Genomic DNA, 25825 nt, shown 5'->3' on the forward strand with positions numbered 1-25825 from the left:
CTTGTGAGTGCCTAATAATGTGTACGTGTTTCTAGGAGCAACAAGCACCGTCAGTAATCAAAAATCAAAGAACTAATACTTCCATGTTTGACTCTATGTAGCTATTTTGCTTTCTACTGATTCTTCAGTTGCGCATCTCCTTGCCTTGACATCCCCAGGTAGTGAGTTCACATTTAAGTCGGTGCTCTGTACTTTTGAGAACGCAGAATCACAGAATGTTAGGGATTGGAAGTGATCTCAAAAGATCATCTAGTCCAATCCCCTTGCATTTTATAGCGCTTCTGCTAATGTGTCGTCTTTCTTGTTTCCTCTCTGAACTGGAGGCCCTATAAAATTGTCCCTCCTCAACTTGTCTGCTCAGACAGTTGTGTCTTTTTCTTCTGAAAGTGCCTCTGGGCATCTTTTCTGCAGATCCTGCTGAGTAATGGTTTTGATTAGATTGCCTTCTCCCCTCACGTAACCCTGTGGAGCGGTAAACTGAGTGGGAGGTTATGCAAGTTACCCACTTCAGTAGGTATCGTTTTCTTTCCCTGTCAAAAAGATTCATGAAACCACGCTAATTATAAAGAATTTTAAGGCTTTGTAAGAATATTCAGTCACATTATTTAATATTGATTCAAAATTGGTTACTGACTTCTTCATACATAAAAAACAGGCCGGTTCAACAATACTTCTGTGAGGTGTTACTTGCCCATAGTCCTCTTTCTTATGCCTTTAACCAGTAGCCACATGTTCCATAGGAAACTTAACCCAGCTTTTGCTTCATGCATTCAGTGGCACAAGACGTGGAGGTATCACAGCATTTTTTTCTTTGCTTTTTAATATATTTTTAATGGAGTTTTTAGTGTTTTACATATGCAAACTTGGTAAGATGGGCTGTTTGACTTGATATATTTGCTTATGTATCAAGATCTTATGTTTTGTGCTGTATGACTTTTACATCTTCAACCCGCTACACAATGTATGTGTCAAAAAATAAGTTGTTCTGAAAGAGCTGTTAGATGAGCTACAAAAGCCAGAAGTTTTGGAATCTGAGTATGGGATGTTAGGAGCATTTGGTGTCAGGCAGATGTTTTGACATTGTGTGATAAGAAATTACTTGTGTGTTTTCTGCTTAAACAACCAGTGATGATCAGTATTGGTGTTTTATGCCATCCTCATTAGGGCTTCAGTTTATATTCATTCAGGGTTCCAGTGCTTCCATCTGAAGCTTTTAACTGAAATCTTCTTTGCAGTTACAGCAGCTGCTGCAGAATCTTTGGTCATGCATTTAGTTAGAGCAATTCACTGTGCTGTTCTGAGGTGGCTGCGGAAAGCCTCCTCTGTCTCTGAACATTTGTTTCCACCTAGTGATCTGGTTTCCCTGTGTTTATTCTGTGGCTCAGACATGTTATGGTAGCTGAGTCCTGGAAGAAGCTCTGCTGATGTTTGCCATGTGCTGATTTACTCTTGACTGATTTATTTTATTCTATTTTATTTTTTTTGTGTACATATTTTTACACAAATTAGATCTCGCTGTCTCATCATGTTATTTTTCTAGACCTAGATCTGTCTACTGGTTTGGAAGCTTTGCATTGGTGTCACACTAACATGGACTTTTGGTTGATCATGTGGCAAGCAAACTATGCAGTTGACTTTCTTTTTTTAGATGGTTGGTCCTCTCTTTATTTTTAAAGGAAATCTGTTTGATCTATGTAGCATATATGTCTAATTAGAATCTCCCCACTCTAACTTTTGAGTGGTTCTTGCTTAGACAATACTAAATGGTTTCCTATAAACCCTGAAGCCATCCTTTATCTAGTTGGAAGATTATAAAACAGATACGGAAGATTTTTGTTTGTTTTTTTTTTTTTCTCGGATTGGTTTGCTTCTTGTGGCTTGAACTACACTGCCTTACAAATTCTGGCTAATGATGAATTTGATAGGTATTGGTGCTTTGCTCTGGTTTGAATGTGGTTGCTACATCTGTACAAGCAAAACTGGCCTGGAAGTGCCACGTGCTGAAAGCAGCAGTGTGTACAGAAGACTAATGCAAAGTCAGACGCATCTGCTGCTGCCTATTACAGACCTTCTGTGAGTTACTGTCCGAGATGCTTTTCGGTGTCAGTAAAATATAAGCATCTGTTAGTACATGTATATTAAATGTATTTTATTAGCAATTTAGTTCCTGAGCCATACTAGAGCAAGTGTAATCTTCTCTTGGTCAACCAGAATGTTGTTAAAATGGTGCCAGAATTTAAGCTGCTATATCTTCTCTTTTTAGTGTGATTACGGGGCTAAGATTTGTATTACCCAAAAAGGCATGAGCAGTTTAGCTGACAAAGTGTTAGTCTGCACACATACAGAGTTACTTAACTTGTGTAAACTATGCTGTATCATCGTTTTTAATGAAAACATTTTGCCTTGTTTGAAAGGAGTTCATCATGTGTTCATGGTTCTTCTGGCTCTCTCAGTTCACTGTAGCATCAGAAACCTAATAAGTAAACTAGTATTTTGAGTGTGACTAATTATACAGAATGCTAATTGTAATTGTTCTTCATTTCCTTCTGCAGAATGACAGGAAGGGAGTTTTTCTCTCGATTTCCAAGTCTTTATCCTTTCCTTCTCAAACAGTTGGAGATTGTAACCGATACTTTGAACAGGTAAGACAATGTCTTGAAAAGCTTTGAAACGTGAAATGCAATGAAAAGGTTAAACTGAGTTGTGTTGCATACACATTAACGCTGCTCTTTTCATCAGTGTTTCTTGAAAGGGTGTAGTTTTTCCAGTGTCTTCTGCTAAGGTTCTTTTCCTGTAACTTTTGCACATTGCAGTCGGTCTCCGGAGTATGAACTCCTGTCGAGCAATTCATGGTTGCTGTGTTTCTTGGATCAGACGTTAAAGAATGTATATTTTTCAGGAGAAGACAGAAACTGGGTGTTTGACTATGTCTCGTGTTTAACGATGAGACTTCCTGACATGTTAAAGTGATACAGAGTCATAGGCCTCATGTGCCCCTAAATGAATACGTTCCAGCCTGTGACACTGACTCTGGGAAGGTCCTTGAGCTCTTTCTCAGGACTCCACAAATGGTGGCTGAGCACTCCAGTTTGATCAATGCAGGAGAGATATTGTTTGGGACGGCGCTGATGCTGTTGCCCCCAGGTTCATGAACTTTTAAAGTAAACCAGTGCTGGCTTTGTTTCTTCTTAAAATGCTGCGGTATAAACTATGGAAGTTCAGCAGCTGATTTATGGGCGAGGTTCAGCTTTCTGTTTAATGGGCCTGAGTATCCAACTTTGGAGCAGGAGCTTTACCAGTTGTTGCATGTTTTGCAGTCTCTGCTCTAAGAAAAGTGTGTGTATACGTTCCGTGCAGTTGTCTGCTTTACCTGATGCTTTGAAAGGTGGCAGCGTCACCACCAAGAGATTTTGGGGAGTATTTAAACTGAAAAAGAAAGTTGCTGCCTGAAATGTTGGCCTTGAATGCTTTTTTTTGGGTGCAGATTAACACTTTATCTTATTATTAATCATTATATAAATCCAGAAGTGTAGATTTTTTTGACTTGGATTTCTGATTGTTTTTACAGTATGAGTAGTAGCCACGTGGTGTCATTGACAAGAATCATTCTTTAATAAAGCCTTCTGTTTATTAAATACACATTCCCTTCCAAACTGAAGAAAAGACTTTTTTTTAACTATCTTTTTGTAACTCAGCTTTCTCAGTTCCCAAAGAGACATTATCTGTGCTGGTTTTTAATATTATTTGAAAGCCAAGGCAGCTCACTGTCATTAGGAAAAAAGGAGGCTTGGGATGGAGTGGGCAGGTGAAGGCAGCACAGCCTGAAGTGCCCTCATAGAGGGGTTCCCAGTGGTGCCGTAGGAGAACTGGATGCTGTTTGATCCCAGCAGGGTTTGCACTTTCTTGCAATGGTCAGCCTGGCATACCTCCTTGAACCAGAAATACAGAAGGATATTGTGTGTGGAAGAGTCTCAAGACTAGCATGCTGGGGGATGCTTTTTTTACCATATGCTTTGTATTGCTGTTTTATTTAGTGAAGCTGAAGAGTTGAAAATCCATCCTAGCTTGTTCCTTTTGCTTTTAATCCTGGGGAGGCTGTATCCATCTCCAATGGATGGCACTTACTCAGCGCTCAGCATGGCACCGTTTGTCCCATTGATTATAAGGTAAGGTTATTTTCTGGTGGTTTTCATGTGGTAGGACTTATTTCTTGAATCTTTAGGGTTTTTTCTTTTACTAAATGCCTTTTTAAGCTTCCCTTCAGCTTTAGTTCTTAACAGAGAAACTGATATTCATTGGTTGGACTTATTAATGCTTGTGGGGAATTATAAGGAATTTCAGCTCTTGCAAGTAATTTCATGACTTGTTTGTAAATCTATATCTGCAAATGCTGTTCAGCGTGATTGCTGCCACAAAGAAGCGAGGTGAAAGCTGATGAGCTTGACTGACCTTAGCAATGCAAGATTTGCTGTACAAACTTCTGATGGGTTTTTCAGTCCTGCAGAATGTTTGTAACACATAAATGTAATGACTAGTATATAGATTTGTAGATGTGTGTGTATGTTTCTCTCCATATCTATCCATATATATAAATACATGCATATATAGCTAGGTAAAGATACGGATATATCCTGTATCGAATATATATCTAAGGTGACTTTTCAAGTTTTATATGGTGTAACTTTCGTCTATATGGTATAACTTTTGTATATATGGTGGTTACATCAAGATATTCAGCAGATATTTTTGCTATTCTATATGCCACTGGTACGGGATGGGGAACCTCATAAGGGAACAGGGCTGTGGTGGGTGAGGAGAAAGGTGCATAATCAGTTTTAGAGGAAGTCTTGCGATCTGTGTGAAAGTTTCGGAGCAATAGAGTGAGAAAGTTCTGCACTTAATCTTCCTCCTTTAGTAGTGAAACAAGATAGAGTTGTTGTTATCCTCAGGTCTTCCAGTTTTTATAGAAAATAGTAATAGCTTTGCTTATTCTCCACAGCAGATGTGATTTATCTCTTGCTTCTTACAAGGTTTTGGAATTTTCAAGAATAAATTATGCCCTACCATTTTTTCTTAAAGGAAAAAAGCCTATAGTAAGAGTTGTTAAATGCACTGTATTTAACAATCAAAAATGTTTGGTTTTCTGCTGTGTTTGAGTGTTAAGTGCTCTTTGGGGAAATGTTTACAAGTGTATTTGTTTGGTACATAATTCATTAGCTCTTTTATGCCTTTGTTAATACACCAGAGAGTGCTTATTTATTTATTGTTATTATATTTTAGTATAATGTTTTGGCATAGTTTCTGTTATTGATAAGAGATTAACTTTGATAAGTTTTTGGTAACAGCTTTTGAGTTTTGTCTTTATGTTATGACCACTACTTTTGGCAAAGTACGTAAACCAGCAGAATAACTCTTCACACTTAATTACCTTATTCTCTTGAAGTTATTTAAATCCATTCAGAAGATGTGGGGAGAAAAACACAATAAAAACCTAAAATGAAGAACATGAAATTTCTAAGAGCTGTACTATTGGGCCTGCCTTCCTTTAACTGTGTTCCTAAAGAGGAGAGGAGTGGCAGATAAAGATGATGTTTTCTGTGTTTCTTTTCCATTGATTCTGGCAGTAAGTGCTTTGGATACAGGTGTAAGCCTAGAATAAAATTCTCAAATATTCTGGACAGAAAATTGTATGTGGCTGTATAGACTTCCATTTTCTGATGGGTTACTTAGCAAAGCAATGGGTTTTTTTTTGATTGCTAGGAGATTCTGCAGGGGCAAATGTATGTCTTTATGGTATAGGTCAGTGTGCTGTTTACTGGCCATATTTCTTTGTACTGTTCTTAATGCCCGTGTTCTTGAATATCATGATTGTTTTCAGTTCACTCTGACTGTGTTAGTTGGAATACATCAGGGTGATTTACCTAGGTAAGATAAATATGTTGCTATTTCCCCTTCTGTTTCCCTTCAATTTTTCCATTCTACAGGAGCAGATGAACTAAAATGGAATTCTTTCCTGTTCGTTGGGTTGTTCTTTAGAAGGTGGTAATGAAGATTGTTGTGTAGTAACTACTTAAGATCAAAGAGAAGGCCTCGTGCCAAAGGCCCTGTGCATCAAGACATTAAATTGTATATATTAACTGTTCCTTTCAATTGCTCAATGTGGTATTGTATTACCTGACTTCTGTGTATACATAAAATTAATGGTAGCCCAATGAAATTATAACCTTTATTTGCTATATATTTTACTCTGAGGTTTTTTACACTTCTGTTGCTGTACCGCAGTCAAGGAAAGATAACCACTTGTGCAGTGGGGAGAGAGGAGGTGAATATCACCCATCACTCATCTGCAGGCTCTTTCCAGGGCTCAACCCACAATGAAGTGGCATTCATTTGTTGCTCTGAGAGGATGAACAGAGTACTTGCTGCGTTTGCAAGCAAATGAGCAGTTCTCTGAATAAAACTCGGTTTAGCAGGAAGAATTCAAATAGGGCTTTTGAAGCATTTAACTTAAGCCTGAGTGGAATTTTCCATTTAGTGGGAGTAGAGCTGTGGTTGCTCTGACCGTGCTGAAATGAATTGCACAATATGAGTACGATTAAATGCTACAAGGACAAATCTCAGCCTCTGTGTGTATACTTGTTACTCCCTGTTGAACTAGAGCATTTGATTGCCTATCTGCAGTTCTATTAAAAGTTATTTTTTCCCCTATCCCCTTGCAGATGTTTCATTTGGAAGGGAACACTTTGATTCACAGCTTATTACCTCACTTTTTTTTTGTTGTTTAACAGATAGATAGGTCTGCTTTAATGGTGACTTTCTAAGATGAAGGAATGTACAGAATGTTTTTGATTAACAAGGGAGGTAATTGGGAGGTAATGTTTTAAGTATGAAACAAAAACATAACCTCCCTTTTGCCTCCCCTTCCCCCTTTCAAAGACCTCTAATCTCTTCAGAATGATATAAATTCAAGTTACCTTATGTCCTCTTGTACCATGGCATTGACAGTGTGTTTGTTTAGTGTTAAATGTTCTGGTCTGAATGCTCTGAAGGAGTAAGACGGGTGTTGCTATATTGACTTGGATACTTTTCACTAATTGAAGTCTAGGAGTGTGACTTTTCAATCTTTTAGGAAGTTTTTAAAAAATTAGCTTTAACTTATTGAACAGTTTTTAGAAAATTGTCTTGTCTTCCACTTGACAAAACTGTTTTTAATTCTTAGTAAAATTTTTCCGTATAAAACTTTGTCAAGTAGAGAGATTTCAAAGCAGTGTTTCTTCTAGGTATATTATGTTGCAAGTCACTGAAGAAATTCACTGTCTGAGAACAATTTAAATAGAAATGTGAACATCTTGCCATGAAATTAACACAGCTGTGAAATAGGCACTCTTTTCTTGTGCAGAATTTTGTAACTTGCATCTTTCTGTAAAATGGAGGAGCTAAATTCCCAAATCCCCTGATGCTGTTTCATGTTGGGGACCACCACCCCAAACTGATCTGGTGCTATTTTGGTTTTGCACTCAAGTGAGCTTGGCTTTAATACTCAAGGATAATTACTCTGACTCTATTAATTAGCGGCAGACACTAAGATACAAGGAAAACAAAATTGTATGTGACGAGGAAAAATTTTTGGTAGGATGAAGCGTTCTCAGGTGCCCTGTTACTGTAAGTCATTCCTAAAGGAACAATGAGTGAAGGAGGGGCTGTGAGCAAACTGGCAGCTCAAATGCTGTAGTAGTAGCTGTGATAGGAAAGCTCAAATAAATCTATTATTTAAGTGGGTTGGATACATCAGCTAGGAGGTACATGGATTTACATTGATCTTGTTATCCCCTGCCCTGGAAAGATCTGTTCCCCTAGGGATTTGGTGGACTTTTTTTGATGTGTTATGTGACTCTCACCTTCTTAGCAGAGAGTTACATTTGTAGGTCTGGCCCTCTACAAGAAGTGATGCAGATGGTTGATCCAGTTTTCTTTCAAACTTGGCAGAGAAAAGCAAAAAATATGCTAGAGGCCATGATTCCACATGAGTTTTCAGTCAGCACAAGTACTCTTGTATTTACCCACTAAGTAAAACCAAGACATTTTCTAGACTTTTATAGTTAAATTGCTTTAAAATCTTAACAGATGCCAATCCAGACTAATATGCATGTTACAAGGGAAGGTTTTTTAAATTTAGAAACAAAATGTGCATTCTTGCTGTAAAAGATGACTTCTTAGTGAAGAGGTTCAGTCTATAACATATAGATTCCATAAATTGTTCTATACAAAATGCTATTCAGAGATTAAGAAATATCAGATACCAACAAGCTTAGAAGCTATTTTTAAAGTGCTGTTACTCAAAATACAAATTTGTAATAAGAATTTGAACTTTAATTTTGATCTCTTATAGTTAATTTTGTACTACAGTTTTTGTTGGCCAAAGTGAAGCAGAGTCTATCTTTAAAAATAGTTGCTGGAAATAAAAAAAATAGACCTTCAGTTGCCCTCTGCTTGAACCTGGTATAGAGGACCAATTGTTTTCAATATTTTTCTGATTAGTGAAATGTGTAAGATCTTTCCCATGAAATGAAGAAATCTTATGATGTTGCATAATGCTGTATCCCCCAAATAGGGTTTTCAGTTGCCAGACATACTTCATATATTTATATTATCGTGCTGTCTTTTGCCATTGACCAATTTATTTGTGGTTCTTTGATGCTTTCCTACTAAGTTGCAAAATGTCATTCTGTTGCAGCTTTACTAGTTGTTGTGTTTTGTTGTTTGTTTTTTTTTGTCCTCTCCCCATTTCTTTTTCTGCTTATGTTCACAAATTCCTTACATATTCCTTTCAGTCTTCATTGCTCGGTTTACTTCAGTACAGACAAGGAAGAAATAATGTGATAGTTCACATCTTTTGCCGTTGAACAACAAATCCAGTTATGTAAAGGTGCATATGGAAAATTACCATCTTACTGTTCTGATCTGTGTGATCTAATGTTGCAACTCATTGAATTATATGTTTTAGGGAGTTTAAAAAATGTATATTAAACCTGGATCCATCTCACTTATTTATTTGAGCTTCTCAGGTAGTGGAGCACCTGACCATGAATTATGGGGCTTTCTAGGAGATACGATTTTGTCTTACTATTTTATAAATCTGTGAGAGCTTGCTACTTAAGGAAACATAGTAAGGAAAAAGATGTAAGTAGTATTAATATTCTAGAAGGTGGTGTGAATTTTAGTATTCATTGATCAATAATGTTACTTGCGCGTGTGTGAGTGGGTTACTCTTTCAAAGTAGTTAATCTTTGACTTATGCCTATTAGTTTTATTGTTTTGGTCTGTGTTTAATTATGTTAAATTATATCTGGTCTGTCAGGTGTCTAGTCCTGATCTGTTGTAGCTCTGTGACAAAGCCTCTATAGGCTTCATAGGAATTGGGTCAGGGGTAAGATGGAGAAATAAAGAAAATTAAAGTGTAAAATAAAAAGTGCCTGTGAGACTTCGAAATAAGGTTAAAACCTTACAGTAAGGAGCACAAGAGATGGAGAATTGGGGGAGTTCTGAGAACAGGGTATCTTCAGTTTGTTTGGGAAGAGCTTGACTGAAGTCATCCATGTATACCTTGTTAAAATTGCTGCTTATATAAGTTATTTAAATGCAGTTTCCTGTGTTTTTGTTTTGACTGACACATGTACAATTGCCTGTGTGTGTTCAGTATATCATCCTGTATCTGACTTGAAAGCAGGCATCTGACTTTCTCTAGGATAAACATTGGTATCCTTCGGTAATGGGCCAAACAGGCTGCCTGAATGGTTGTGCTGCATGTGTTTCATCTGCCTTTCTCCTCTTTTTTTTCCTTTGTTTTAGTGTGGTGCGGCACCAGTGCGAGAACTAATGTTAAAACTTGCTGATTTTCAGCTGTCATTTCTGTAAGACTGGGAATCTTGGGAGAGGTCTGATAAGCAAAGAGCTTTTGTGAGAATGCCTTTTCACATTAGATGAGAAGAACTACACGTTTGTTGCAGGATTGTTGTATGAAAATAACTGCTCCTGATTACAGTTGTGTATAAAAGCATCTCCCTGGGTTTCCATATTAGATGCACATCATCTCATTCTTTGGTCTTTGTTTTTTCCTGTCTTTTTTTCTTAACCTAATGTCTGATCAGTATGACTGCTTAGTATTATAACTGTCTGCAATAATTCATTATTTGGAATCCCTGTGATAGTAGGAGCAGGCTCTGACCTCTTGGAATGCCCCGTCCTTGCTGGGAAGCTTGACCGGTCATTGCAATACAAGGACAGGTATCCTTGTGACTATAGGCAAGGTTCCCAAAATACATGAGCTGGCATAGACATTTGGAAAAAGGAGCAATGTACACCCCTAAACCACACACTGTTGTTTAGGTTCTTATTGTATTGTGTAGTGTTAAATCTCTTGCTTGACATCCAAGATGGTATGGCTGGAGAGGAGGGAAAAGGGAGGGAGAGGAACGTGTTTTGCTTCTGAGTGTAATTCCTTTCCTGTGAGTTGGGACTGGCTCAGAATTCTTCCATTTCTACTTAGTGTATTGTCTTGCAGTCATGATTACATGGGAATTGCTACAGATCTGTAAAAAAATTTATGGTTCACGATAAGTATTAATGAGAAGGCTTTAGGACTTTTTGTTTTTTAGGATTTTAAAATAAGATACGGTAAATGGTATTTTTTTTCCATTTTGGTTAAGTTCAAATTGTAGTGCTAGAGAGGACTGCCAAGTGCTTGATCGGCAGTAGGCTGTTCAAGACCCTCCTGCTCAACCAAAAATCAATGTACATCTTCTATGTTCTTTGTATTCCTCAACTTTTTCTCTTAAGCTGTGGCCAGATGTTACTTTCATGTTCAAGTGGTGCTGATGGGAAATATTACAACCTGCAGGTATTAATTATCGATTCCTTATTCCCGTGTTTATTCTGTTCATCAGTCTGCTGCTCGTTGGTAGATTATCAGCTGAAGCAACTCAGGAAATATTCACAAAATGTATGAAGCTGTCAGATTTAATGGGGAGTAAAAGGTGATGTCTAGTAGAGAGATGTTTGTGAGCATCGAAAGTGACAGTATCTTTTTCCAGTATTGCAAACTCCTGAAGAGGGCCAGTGGCTGTGATCTTAGATAAAAACTTGATGTATATTACTTATTTGAAACATGATCCTGTACAAAATATGATGGGGTAGTTGACTGTCAACACATGATTGGTGAAGTAATTGTGTTATTCATTTACATACTTAAAATTACCCAGCAATTAAGTATTTTGCTAGCCAAGAAATGCAACCAATTAACATGTACATTGTTCTGCAAAAGTATTTGCAGGAAGGAACATGGAATTGGAGAGGAAGAATGCATTAACGATGCAGAGGATGGTAGGTATGTCATGGAAAACCAAGTAAACGATATTTTTAGAAGCCAGTATTTTGAAAAACAGTAGTCTGAGTTTGAGGAGAGTCAATCTTGGGAAGGCTTTTTGGTGATGGACTCGCTGCTTGGGTGGTACAGCTGAAAGGAAAGTGTCTTTCAGAACCCAGATCCTTTGGTTGTTTTCAAGGATCTGATAATAAGTTTTGAAAATTGCTCTTGTTGCATTCCTGTTTCCAATCAGCTGAAGCTTGCAAAATCATCATAAGGTTCTGAGATTTGATTTATGCTTTCAGCTTCCCTTTCATACACTTCAAATAATGATATAGTTGCTAAGACAAAGTAGTTTGTCTATGTTCTTTGTTGTTATTTTCCTAACTTTTGGTAGTAAGTGATGTGTGTTTCTTTCCATAATTCTGCAGTTGTGAAACAAGATAGTAACTTTTCACAAATTAATGATATTGCAATACAGTCCTGAGTGAAAATTTTTTTTTTACGTGACCTTGAGTTAGAAGCGGTTGTTTTTTTCTCTAGAAAGCTGTGAACCAAAACCCGATGAAAGGAGGCTCTGACCTCGTGTGATTTCAAGCAATAGTTAAACCTGGAGCTTAGCCACCTGGAGATATTGAGATTTCTTGATGGGAATGCAAGGAAAGATGCCATTTAAATTGTCTTTGCATGTTCTGTAGGAAACTGCAATTTGAATTGAAGTATTGAAGAATTGAAATATTTCTGTTGATCTAAAGTTTACATGCAGCATTAGTAACAGTTTTCTTAGGCTTACATATTAGAGATATTAGTTTGTTGGCTGGCTGAACCACAACAATTACAGTTTCTGTTGTTGATTTAGCTTGGTATCAGTTGGCCACTTTTTAGAATAACCCGGGTCTTGGTGACAAGAAGAGAGAAATAATTTCTTCCTAGAAAGCCCTTGGAAGCATATTGTAGAAACAGCTCCTGGCAGAGCTTGTGGGCAAATAAAAGCCTGTGTACTTTGCCTATACAGTACCTGCAGTATTTACAGCTACTCGGATTCATTAAGTGTTTGTGTGGAAGACTCTGCCCTTACAAAAACATAAGGTTTTATCTTAATTGCCCAAGATGGAAGAACAAAATACTTAACACAGTGTATTAAAAAAATTGGACATTGGGCAATCATTAACTTCACTTTAAAGGAAAAAAAATAAGAATTTAGAGGTTTAGTACTGCATAAATAACCTGAAATTAAACTTGATCTGTTTCTGTCCATGGTTGTGTTCAGACATTTTCTGGACTACATTCACGTGTTGATTGTAGATCTAAAACCTCCAGCAAACTGTTGATACTTTTGTAATGTTTGTTGTTAAGTAAATATTGAGATGCTATATTAATACTCAGATTATTCTGGGAGTTTTTTGGTTCTTAATTTCACATTAAAGAACAAAAAATTATCTTCAGGCCAATTACAGTAAAAGGTTTCCAGAGTGAGTTAAGTTCTTAAAATTAAATGCTTTTGATACTTTAGTTGCTAGGGAGCACAGAAATTTAATGAAGTGCAAAATAGTTGTGTTTCCTTAAAAGAAAAACACAAACCAAGTAATTCAGTAACTGAACAAAAGAAGCTTTAGGTATGTGTATAGCACATTATTGTTCACGTTGAAGTAAACCTTACTGTCACATTAATGAATAGGTACTGTCCTGCTGATTTGTCCCTAGTATGGAAGTCCAAGTTATGTTAATTGTGTGGAAGCATGGGTGTGTGTTTTTGTAATGCTATATCTGGACCTTTCTTTGCTTGGAAACCTGTAATACTACATTAGAAGATTGCTAAATTTAATCTTTCAGGAGAGAATTTGAAGAGGGGAAAAAGAACTACTATATGATCTTGATTTTTTTTTTTTTAATAAAAAAATTTTTTTTTAGTTATTTTTAATACAGGCAATACAGTGCTTTTGAATCTTAATAACCAAACTCTTTCTAATATGCACTGAATATGTTGCTAAATACTTCTTTCTGTGATCCCCATATGTGCTTTCCCTTGATGTAATTTCTTATTTCTTACCTTACAACTGGTAACATGGCTCGGATCTACGTTGCTGCATGGTGAAGGAAAGACAAAGCCTCTTTCTTGTACAACTTAGCACTTCTGTCTGATTCTATATAGACATGGTATTACAGTTTTTTATTTCCAGTGCATTTGTTAAGACCTTGTGGCATAACTAGGTCCAGTTTTCAGGGGAAAACATCCATTTTATTTTTATTTATTCCTTTGTTTTCAATCAGTTTTATGTTTTGAAAGCCCTAGAGGCTGTTGAAATGCTTGCACTAGCAGGCAGGTTGGCTTGGTTTGGGTTGCTGCCCTCTCCTCCAGCCTCTCTCTCTGATGGCAGCGGGGTACCTGCTTTGACTTACGAGATCACAGGCTCGTTCTACAGAATCTTCCTTTCTTTTATGTTCAGCCTGTTCTCCTGTTGTTTCAGGCCCGTTTTGACAGCTATTGTTCCTGGTTCCCTCTTCCAACATTTTGTGAAGTCAGTGGGTGTGAATTTATTTCAACTGAAATCAAAATTGTGATGCTGCGATAGGGTCTATAGGACCATGTCACAGGGAGAGTAATTCAGTGTTCTCCTTGCTGCAGAACAATGTTTAGATTTCTTAAAGAGAAGTGCGACTTAAGAGTTGGGTGGCAGGTTCGCTCAGTTACTTACTGCATGGGGGAAATATACCGAGCCGAATGCTGCTTAATTTCTCTCCAGGTGGTGGTACCCATTCACACAGCAAATTGTCAGGCATCTTCCCTCCCTGATAATTGTTCTCTCCAGGAGCTGTGTCTTGGGGTTCTGGAGACAAACTTTCAGATGAGGCCCTATCCGTTGTGGTGCAAGCTGTCAGGATTTCTCTTTCCTTGATAACTGTTCGCTCTGCCGTCTGTATTTTAGAACTCCAGCAGCAAACTTTCAGGCAAGGCCTTATGACCATATGCAGAACAGACTTTCAGGAGACAAGATTCTCAGAAAATAAAAAATTTAGTGGAGTAGAATAGCAGAAGGGCTGGCTGAAGCTGGGTACCTGTGTAGAGGTCCACCCAAGCATAGAAGACTACAAACTTCTATAGTGTTACAGACCATGCACACCAAGATCCAGTCCAATAGCAAAATTTCACCACCGGGTCCTTTGCTCCCCATTGGACCCCTTTTCTGTGACTCCACGTGGGGCCGTTGTTTTGTTCAGTTGTAGACATTGTTTTTGGTCCATATCCTTGAAGGTGCCATTTTTTCTGGATAAATCCTTTTTTCTTAGTGGAGTGCAAAATAGGCCCCACTATGCAGATACCTGTAATGTCTCTGTGTTAGCCTTGGATCGTTGTTTTCCCAGTCAATTCCATTTTTCCCCTCAAAATGCAAGTTAGACTTCATCTTGCAGGTGTTTAGTGTAGTCTGCAGTTGCTTTTGGCAAATACAAGCTTAAAATTTTAGCAAATCTAGTCTACTGAGTAACATGAATCAAAGTGTATATTAAAAAGTCATACAACCTTATATCTCTAAATAATCCATTACATTTGGTGTGCATCTACTTAAGCTAAATGATTTTGAATTTGGGCTTATTCACTGACCTCTGAGTAGTAAAACTGTTGCCATACAGCTCACTTATTTAGCAGGGAGAGCTCAAAGTGGGCTCCTCCAGGCTGTTGTATTTATAGAATGAAGTGGTTGGCTCGTAGTCAAATTGCACACAGTAGGAAAAGTCTGCACAAGACTCCCTGTGCCCACAAGCCACCGGTGTTCAGTTGCTGTTGTGCTTCCCTGTGGGTCTCCTGGAAGGAGCTCTTGGCCTGGCTGTGGCGCAGGCCTTTACCTCCCCTGGAGCCTGGACCAAACTGCTGCTGGTTTGGCTGGGGGCCAGGGAAGGGGGGTGTCAAGTGCACCCACCACAGACTGTAGCAGGAATTATCTGTGTTCTTAATAAGCACTGAGATAATTAGTAATACACGGATCGCTGAGACAACATCCAGTAAAACTGGAAATAGATGTTTTTCTACCTGTTAATCCTCCTAACAATTGTAGGTATTACTTAATATAATTGACATACTTTCGGCTACGGATGTGATTTTTTTTTTTCTTTTTTTTCTCCCAATTAATTCCACTCATTTGTTTCTTTGGCCTTCATATAAAAGGTAATCACAGAATCACAGAATGTCAGGGATTGGAAGGGACCTCCAGAGATCATCCAGTCCAGTCCCCCTGCCGGAGCAGGAACACCCAGATGAGGTTACACAGGAATGTGTCCAGGTGGGTTTTGAATGTCTCCAGAGAAGGAGACTTCACAGCTCCTTGGGCAGCCTGTTCCTGTGTCTGTTACACTCACTGAGAAGAAGTTTCTTCTCATATTTAAGTGGAACCTCTTGTGTTCCAGTTTGCACCCGTTACCCCGTATCTTACCATTGGTTGTCACCGAGAAGAGCCTGGCTCCATCCTTGTGACACTCACTCTTTACATATTTATAAACATTAATGAGGTCACCCCTCAGTCTCCTCCAAGCTCAAGAGCCCCAGCTCCCTCAGCCTTTCCTCATAAGGGAGATGCTCCACTCCCTTCATCATCTTTGTTGGCCTGTGCTGGACTCTCTCCAGCAGTTCCCTGTCCCTCTTGAACTGAGGGGCCCAGAACTGGACACAATATTCCAGATGTGGTCTCACCAGGGCAGAGTAGAGGGGAAGGAGAACCTCTCTTGACCTACTAACCACCCCAGGACATCATTGGCCCTCCTGGCCACAAGGGCACAGTGCTGGCTCATGGTCATCTTGCTGTCCACCAGGACACCCAGGTCCCTTTCCCCTACAATGCTCTCTAACAGGTCGTTCCCCAACTTATACTGGAACCTTATTTACTGTGTTATTATTATTACTGTAATCCTTATTTAGTTTGTTAATTTGGGTAATATAGATGGCCTGTTGAGGTGACATAATAAAGGGAGAAAAACAGGGACATAGGAGACACCTGTGTGTTTTTGTAAAGATATTTTTATTTACAGCTAGTGTACTCTGTAGCCAGAGTAATAAATTAGATACTTTGATGTGTGCAGAGGAGTATGGAATCTTTGTGCCTTACAAGAGTTGATCATAAATTATGTCAGATAGCAGGGTTGTTTGGGATCTAAGTGTTAAAGCTGGAACGCAGTGGTGGAAATGCATTGAATCTACGGTTACACAAAGTGAAACCTTTTCAGATTTATTGACTCTTTGTTCTTGATCATGGACTGTTTGAAGTAAACATGTTTACATCCAGTACCTCATGCACCTAGGCAAACAGTACCGAGTTCAACGTGGAATACTACTTCAGCAGTTGTTAATAGCCTTCAGGATTTAACAGCGGTCTATCACATGAGGACTTCGCAAGTTTCTTTGCTGGTTGTTAACTTGAGATATTACAAAATTATGTTGGCATACTGTGTGTTTTTATATGAGGCAACATTTTAGAGATTTCTTAGGTTTTCAAGTCTATGCGTGATCTGCATATAAAGAAAGTGTCACATATGAAATCACTTCCTTGAGTTTGTGCAAGTATTTGCCGAATCAAAGAAAAAGAAGTGGTTTTAAATCTAGGTTTGCACACACATGCGTGGTGCCCTAAGAGGTGCAAGACCCCATTGCTCGTAGTTGCCTGCTGAGAAGATGGGAAGGAGCAGCCAGTGACAGATTTCAGTTGTGTTGTTGGCAGCTGAAGCTCAGAGTCTGGATGGTGAAGTGGCTAAGGCTGGAGGTCCTGTTCCTTCTGCCCATGTCCTGGCCAGGCAACTGCCACCACATCAGTGAAACTAATCTCAGGGATGGCAGCATGTTGAGCTGCTGTAGGAGAAGGTAACCAGAATACTTTAAATAGCTTTAAAATGTTTCTTTCCTTGAGCTGCTAGGTTTTGCGGAGTTTCTGTGATGATTTTTCTTGATAAGGCCTGTCAGATTGCTTCTCATGCTAAATCTTAGTTAAAATAAGTGTTTAAGAATGCAGGTGGTGGACATGGTATTAAGGTGTATAGTTGATCTTGGAGGATGCTGTGACAATAAACAAAAAATTGCTACGTTTTGGTTAGATAGTTTTGCATTACTCAGTTGTTGTATTTGCCTTCACTTTTCCACTCACTTTTTGAGAATTGATCCTGTTTAGTTTTATTTACAGGTTAAAGTTTATATCATAAGTGGGATCCAGTAAAAATCAAAAGTGCCTGTTTTTAATCTAGGGTGCTGTTACAGGCTATGGAAAAAGTAGTGTGTATTTTGATGTTCTTCTGGCAATCTTCTTGCATGATTTGGAAATGAATCCAAGTGCCTTCAAAACATGAGAGATGTACACATAAGTGCCTCTGGGGTATGCAGAAGTTCAGGGATAGGTCACTAGTGGTGACTTGGCATGATATGTATGTGAAAGGAGGAGTGTTTTTGAAATAGTATCAGTACTGTTTCTTCTGGGGGCAGCGGGGGAGGAGTTTTGCATATTCGGGGATTTTTAAAAAAAAAAAAAAAAAAGAGTAGGAACGTTAACCCCTCTTGGATTTGGGAGGCTATTTGTTAATGTGAAATACCTTCCTTGTGTTCCTACAAAGCAGATACTTTATTCTTCTTAAACTTTGTGATGCCTTTGTTCCTTGGTGATGACTTTGGGAGTGCTCTTCTGAGATTTTCCAGCAAGATGTCAGTTCCTGTGACTGCACTGCAGCCTATGAGCAATCTGTAGCATGAGGTGTCTGCATTGGCCTGCAGGAGGTGCTTGGTACCATGGCAGGTTGGTAGCTGGTTCGCGCTTTGGGCAAGTAGTAGTTGTGGGTTTGCATTTCCCTGGGGCGCAGCATGGGTTCCCTGTGTCCTGGGCGAGTTCTTCACCTGCTGGGCACCTCTCTGTTTGCTCAGGGGGAGGAGAACATTATACCCTCCAGATTTAGCATCCTCAGAGTGCAAAACAAAACCTAATTTGAGGGGTCCCAGTTATGCTTCTGTGTGGGGTAACACTTGGTTGCCAAGCTCTGGAGAACAAAAAAGTGAAGCATTAGAGGTGAAGATTAGACTTGTCTGTGGCCTCTTGAATTGCACTTGTGCTATATATACATTCAGTGCTGAGGTGGCAGTCTCTCTTGCGGATCCAGACTTTAGGCAGCTGAGACAATTCTCCTTGTAATATAAAATTATTTTCTTCTTCCTAAATATAGAACAGTCAGTTCTATTTCCATAATAAATTTGGTAAAATAACAGCATGGAATAAAATTTGATAATGTAAAATGCTCTTTCTCCGTATGTGTATGCACATGTTTTAAGTCTTAAAGTCAGTTTTTACAAGACAAATAGATAAAATCGTGTTATTTAAAAATTGTTCTCAACCCCATTTTTTAGTACTAGGAGGAACCCCACAGAATTCCATTCTAAGTCACTGCGTTATGTTTGAGGAGAAAACTCCCTGAGAAGCACGTACTGTTGGAAAGTACCCTTGCACAAGTTAGAGGAAACCCTGGCATTTAATCCATTTTCCACTCTTCCTTCTGAAGACATGTCAGATTCCTTGGGAAATCATAATTTGCAAAAGGTCACGAACAAAATGACATTTTCGAGTTATAGCTGATTGAAAACTACACATTTGCTACAGTATCAGCGTTGCTTGTGTTTGGAAAGAACGTCTGTATGCAAGAATCTCTTGGTTAAGAAAACACGGTTTACCACAAGTACAGGAATGGTTGCTGACAAATCACTTTTCAGGTTTTTGTGTAAAAATGTGGCAGTTTTTGTATTAAGAGCCAAGCTGATTCTTCTTGCGTCTTGTCAATACAAAACCAGAGTTTTTCCATGGAAGGGCCTCCACTTGTGACTGCTCTGCTTTTGTGTCCTGTTGTGAAGAGCAGCCAGTCTCGTTGCAAAGGAAATGCAAAGATGATCTTTCTAAATACCATTTTCTAGGAGGGAAGGCATGGGGAGGCGGAGCACAGAACCTGCTGCTGCACTGTGAGGATGAAAATTCCCCCAAAAGCTGGTCGTTTTGGGGTAGCGTAGTGCACTCCTTCCTCTAAACAAGGTCTGGGTTTTTCAGGCCCACCATGGCCTAACATTGACTGTTAATGCCATTGCAATTAAATCTATTTGCAGTCATCTGTTCAAAGCCCTATTCAGTTGCTGATTCAAGATGAAATTGTTTTCTGTATTTCTTTGATGCGAACTAAGGTAAACAATTACTTTGAGTATTGATTTAAACTTGCTAGAGATACTTGAAACCTTAGAATGTTTTTAAATTTCATTTTTAAATAAGGTAGCCATGACCCTGTAGGGATTGTTTGGGAAAGCCGAAAAGCAGTTTGCCCATTTTGGCAGGGGATAATCTCAATTACGTGCAATTTTCTAAGCTAAAAATATATAAGAAGCAATTCAAGAAACAGAGGAAAGGGTAGGAAGAAGGAAAAGCATTTCTCTGGGTTGTCATAGTCAGCCAGGAGATATCAGAGCATAAATTCTGTCATGCTGCATTTTACGTCACCTAAGTCATTTGGATGTTAATTTCTAAACCCTATGGTAACTTCCTCAGTTGTCTGAGATTGTGAGTGGCTGAGTTATACCTGTGTTAATAGTGCAAAAATTGACACATGTAAGAATTACTGGCGTTAAAAGACTTAGCCTAACCTACTTGGTAAAAGATTTTTATTTACTTCAACTTAGTATACGTGCTACTGAAGTAGTATAAAGCTGGTTAATATGCAATATGTTAATATAGCTGTATAGTTAATTCTATTTATATTAATAACTCTACAGATAGTTAAAACCTTAATAACATTAAAAGATAAAAGGTTCTTTTTGTCCTATGTTTTATATGCAGTTGAGTCGGTTTTTAGTAAGTAAAAATTATTTATTTTTAGATAGTCGTTATAAATAATAGGAAAATATCTTCTAACACGTCTTTTAGGTATGAACCTGTTTCTTGCCTTTAAATATATTGTAGAATCAGTGGGAGTTATCACTTGAAATTCCAGTAGTCATTATGTTTTGTTTATGGAAACATCTGGTTAAGAGCATGGAGTGTAATAGTTTTAAATCAAACTTATATATTTCAATATATGATTGCTGTTTAATAAGTAACATAATCCTCAAGAAAGACAGAACACTATATTTACCTGCTTTGTGGCATAAATTTGTTTTACTTTTTGTAAACATGAACTTTTGAAGGAAAAAAGCCTCCAACACATCTCTAGTGTGACTTCTGTTTCTGGGCAAATACTCTCTCACTACTGAGAAGACTGTACATTTGATTTGTGAGAAATGTGTTTTAGTTTTCATTGCATTGCCCTTTGTTTTATTTGCTTTAGTCACAGCAGTGGATTGCGTATGGATGACAATAAATTTGTATTTCTCCTTTCCCTAGGTGTGGGCACTCTCCTGTCTACCGTTCCCGTGAGATGTCAGGTCGGGCCCTCGTTCCATTTGTTATGGTGAATGAAGTGCCACATACAGTGCTGTCCTTGCTGGAGGGGCTTCCAGACCCCACCAGTCCTTGCATACGACAGAATTATATTCATGGAACACTTCTGCAAGTAAGTGGGGGTTTGGTGTTCTTTGACATGTTGTCAAAACATATGTGAAGACTGCTTTTGAGTCAGTTCTCTCAGATAATAAGCATGGAATGTGCATTTCAATGGTCACTAGAAGGCTCTAAGCTGTAAACATCAACATTTACATTTCATATTATGTTTCATCTCTGGAAATTAAAGCACTCTGAGAGCAGGTATCTTTATTTAAACATCTGCAGAGAGATCTGTGTGACTTGCCCAAAATCACAGAGCAAATCTGAGGCAAAGCTGAGGTTCAGGCACCAATAGCATTGCAGATATTGAGACTTGCTATTTACCTATGTTTTTATGTATTAATTTGCTTTTCCTGCTACACCAGCAGCTTCCTGTCAGTTTGCTGTACAAGTTGTGATAACCTTTATACTGTATTCTTCTGAAAGCGTTCTAGAGAACAGCTTGATATCAGTTTGGAATCTGAAATTTCTTCCTTGCCCATATATCATTCCTTTGGTTTACGGCAGTCGGTTAAGTGTGTTTGATTTTTAAGCCATCATGGTAATAAGTTACTCGTTTTTATTGCCTGTTTTTCACAAGCAACCCTCCAACAAAGCTGTATTGTACATGATCAGCTCTGTTAGTCTGCCTTAGTTGGCAAGCCGTCTAGGTACACATTCCCATTGTGAACTGTGTGGTGGGGTGTGCGGGGCTTTGTTTTGCTTTTTTAATGCGTCTTTTCCAGCATATTGTTTCCCTTTAAAATCATGACCTTACGGGAAACCTGGGACAGGGAAGTGGGTGAAGTCCTGCTAGTGCTCTTATTGTCAACTTTATGTGTAAAGGGTTTCAGCCAATTGAATCTGGATTTGGCTGATGATGGGTTACAGTGGAGGTTGTCCCAGGATATGGGATGATCATGTCCAGTCTCTTCTGCTCTGAACATCAGTCCGTGCACCTGTACACACACACGCTTTACCCCATGAGCTGGTGTGTCTGCACAGGCAGGAGGAGATTACCCTCAGCAAATTAAGCTGTGCAGCCCCAGGATGTCACCGACCTGGAGTCCCTCCTGACACCTTAGGAGAAAAGGGTTATTCCAACAGAGAGAATGAAGTGCTTTCTCAGTCTCCAAAGTGATTATAACCCTGGCCATGGGGGTATGATCTGGCTATAGTGTATTAAGCCACTACCTTATTTTTAGTGACCTGGGGAAAAAAAGAATAAATAATGGAGGGTTGGTTCTCAGAGAGCCTGTATAATGATCTGTTTTCTAATCTGGTGTTTCTAACAAGATCTTATGCAGAAGTCTAGTGGGGTTTCTTTGCCATACATGTGAGGCAGGAGGCATTCTCATTCTCAGGGCATTAATGTGATTTTTGGTCAGTTTCGAACAGCTATTAGGAGCTACTACTCTAACTAGTTTTGCACCTGGGTGAGACTGGTGCTGTCAGAGTAAAACATGCATTGAAAAAATGTCGGTTGTCCCGTAAGAGTTCAGTGATGCTTGGTCTCTCAGTTTTGTCTTGGGCTTTGCTTTTATGACTTGTGAATCAAGGTTGTGCAAAGCCTTTGTTTAATACTTAATCAAATTTAGAGCGTGACTGAAATGCTGAACTATCTGTTGCTAGTTAAAAATGACAAAACGTTCAGAAGAAACACTGTAGGGTGATAGAGATGTGCAAAAAGGGAGATGGTGGTGTTTGATGTTCTACCTCTAAAACACAAATGCTGCCTAGTTCAACCTGTAGTTAGCATGCACTTCCTATAAACAGTACAGAGAGCAAAGTAGTGTGACTTTCAGGGGATGGTGGATGCATGGTTTCAGTTTCCTTTTTATCAATGTAAGATGGGGCTTGCAAAACTGTTGCTAAGGTATGTTGAACTGTAGAAAATTATGTTATGGGACTGTTGGTTAAAGTGCTGTTTCTCTGAAGGCGTCCTTGAAGAGACAGTGATCTGGCAGTGTTCAAAACTGTTTGCACTACATTCCCATGACAAAGTAGAAAATTTGATGTCAAACCAAACCAAAAATCCCTACTAAAGAGTGAGTCTGTACAAAACTCAATAAAATTTAGATTATTTTTTTTCCCAGCAGTACAAGACCAATATCTTAAGAAAATGGAATTCAGTAATGTGATTTTGTTTTTCAGTCACATTATTCAGAAGCTGGCTAAGTTCACTGCCTGATTTTTGTTTTGATGTTCATATACTGTCAAGTCTTAAACAGGAAAGTTGGATTTATTCAGACCTAAAGCTCATGTGGTGGTGCCAGATATACCTTCAAGATCCATTATATTTCAGTTATGTTTGAGTTATGCAATCACTTCATCTGTTGCAAGCCAAATGTTAATTTATAGAAAGATCATTCAGAAAGAGTTCAGCCTGCAATGCTTGTCTAAACATGTCCCAATTTTCAAAATGCTGAGATTGACAAGGAGTGTTTTTTGACAGTGGATGCAAATGTGTTCTGTTTAACTTCAGACCTTTGCATTATGTGAAAACATGGCTTTTCATCCCCAGTGCGATAACTGTGGCTCAATTTATGTAGCAGTGTGACTGTGCATGAGGATAAAATAATCCTATGGTTTGCATGTTTTACAGAAGATTTATTTTAAAGAGTTATCTAAGAGAAATAGTGCTGTTCTGTAATGCTTATGGAACTGATGATATTCTTCAAGGAGTAGTTCTGCATCTTAAGTAAATGCATCAGCCTGACTAAGAGAAAAATCTGTTCTATACTTAGTGTTCCTTTATGAGTGCAGTTTCTACTTGGCTCCATAATCCAAACTGGCATGGGGGATAATGGGAGGGAGCCAAATTTGTAATCTGCAAGAAAATGCAGAAGTCTTCTACTGACCTTCTTGAATGATGAAGTATTTCTGGCTTCTTTTGTTTTAAGATCTAGGTTTTTTAGCTGATCAGCTGAAAGGAGGAGCTTGTCCAGAGCTTTATGTAGAGACTTCTGGAAGTGTATCAAAATTTATAACTAGGTAGGGAAGCCTTTATGTTTGTGAAACTTTGACTTTTGGCAGTTGCCAAGGCACTTAGGGTATCTGGGAAGGTTGTGAGGTGTACTTATGAGAGGATAAAATGTTTTTCGACCTTTTGCCACTTTAGGGTTGGAATTCCTTCAGTATGTATTCCATCTGTTCAGAATAATTGAGAAATTCAGGATTAAGCTGTGATTAATTCAGAAACGTCTTATTCGATAACCTGTACTTGCGATTAATAACTTCAGTGTACTGGTTTGATTCATAGTGTTATTTGTAAACCATGTAGGTAGGGGCATGGTCTGCTTTATCTTTTCATATCTGTGTTCTTGTAGAAATGTCTAGTCTCATAGACAACAGTCTTAACTGTGTCTCTTGAAACTACAGTAAAGATGACACCAATGTAAGAGTGTGTTTTGAGTTCTGATGTTTATGAAGGCTTCCAGTCATCAGTTTGTCTAATTCTATGCAGTTGCAATAAGCCTGAATGTCTTGAGCAAAACACTTGTTAAAGTGACGAGTTAATCAAATACCTCCACACATTAGTGAAGCTCAAGGTTCACTTAAGTTTAGATTTCAAAGAGAGTGATAACATGGAAATGAGCCCTAAGTAGAAAAAGGATTTATGGAGACCTGGTTGTTCTTCAAAGAAATGAGAATTCTAGAAGCAGGAATCAATCTAATACAGAATGAATAGAAAGTGTAATAATACACCGACTTAGACAAACTTAGACAGCTGATCACCTGAGATTCCTCCCAGCTTCCACTCTCTTTTCAGTCATTCTTTGATCCTACCTGTGCTTGGGACATCTCCATGAAGCTATGCAGAATTTTTATTTCCATCAATCTGCACCTGGTTAATTCTTGTTTGCATAAATTTGTGAGTATAACATTCATAGCTTTTATTATTGTTGATGGTCTCTTGTAAACCACCAAAATTTTGGTTGTCATTGCAAATAAAAGGTTAAATATTATAAACATGAATTTACTTGGATTGGAAACACCTGATAGAAACTTTGAACAGTTTTTATATACAATTTAGATGATGTGTTCTGTACACTTAACACTTTATGCTGAACAGAGTCCAAGAAGGTAAGCTTCTGGGCATACTAGGGAAAGAGAGCTTTAGCCTTTAACCATGGGCCTTACTATTAAAGGCTGAGATGAAGACAGCATGCAGTACCTCAGCCTTACCTAGCCAGATGCATCTCCAGGTGGGCTTTGGCTTCCCTGACAGTGTCTCTGCATACTTGGACAGTGTCTCTGTTTTCTTCAGTTACCTGTCCCTGCTTCCACCTTCTGTATACTTCCTTTCTATGTTTGAGTTTTGCCATGAGCAGCAACTTATTCATCAACACAGGTCTCCTGGCATGTTTGCCTGACTTGTAGTGTGTTGAGATGGACTGTTTCTTGAGCTTGGAGGAAGTGGTCCTTGAATATCAACCAGCTTTCTTGGACCCTGCTCCCTCCAGGGCCTTACTGCTTGGACCCTGCTCCCTCCATGGAAATCTACCAAGCAGATCCAGGAACTGCCCAAAATCTGCTCTCATGAAGTCCATGGCTGTGATACTGCTTTTAGCTCCGCTCTCTCCTCTCAGGATCCTGAACTCTACCACCTCATGGTCATTGCAGCCCAGGCTGCCTTTGACCTTCACAACCTCAATGAGCCATTCTTTCTTTGTATGAAGTGCAGCAGAGCACCTCTCCTTGTTGTCTCCTCTACTGCTTTTGTCAGGAAGTTGTCATTAGTGCTCTCTAGGAACCCCATGGATTGATTATGCTGTGTTGTGTTGGTCTTCTAGAAGATACGAGGGTGGTTCAAGTCCCCCATGGGGACCAGGGTCTGCAAAAGCCTCATCCACTTGTTCTTCCTGGTCTGGTGGCCTGTAGCAGACACCCACCATGGTGTCATCTGTAGTGGTCTGCTCTTTAGTCCCTACCCATAAGCTCTGAGCTG

At 38.8% G+C, this 25825-nt stretch overlaps 1 protein-coding gene across 1 annotated transcript in view; it reads left to right on the top strand.

Moving 5' to 3' along the window:
• The window catches only part of THADA (THADA armadillo repeat containing), a gene marked incomplete at its 3' end in the record, with an annotated part of 165811 nt that overhangs the window by 56425 nt on the left and 83561 nt on the right, over positions 1–25825 (top strand). Inside the window, exons 27-29 of the mRNA XM_080341089.1 lie at positions 2553–2642; positions 4035–4166; positions 20737–20905. Of these exons, the coding sequence (XP_080197215.1) occupies positions 2553–2642; positions 4035–4166; positions 20737–20905 (391 nt within the window). The remainder of the gene's footprint in view (positions 1–2552; positions 2643–4034; positions 4167–20736; positions 20906–25825) is intronic.

This window comes from Nesoenas mayeri, assembly GCF_963082525.1.
Source record: "Nesoenas mayeri genome assembly, chromosome: 3".
Classification (NCBI taxonomy): Eukaryota; Metazoa; Chordata; class Aves; order Columbiformes; family Columbidae; genus Nesoenas; species Nesoenas mayeri.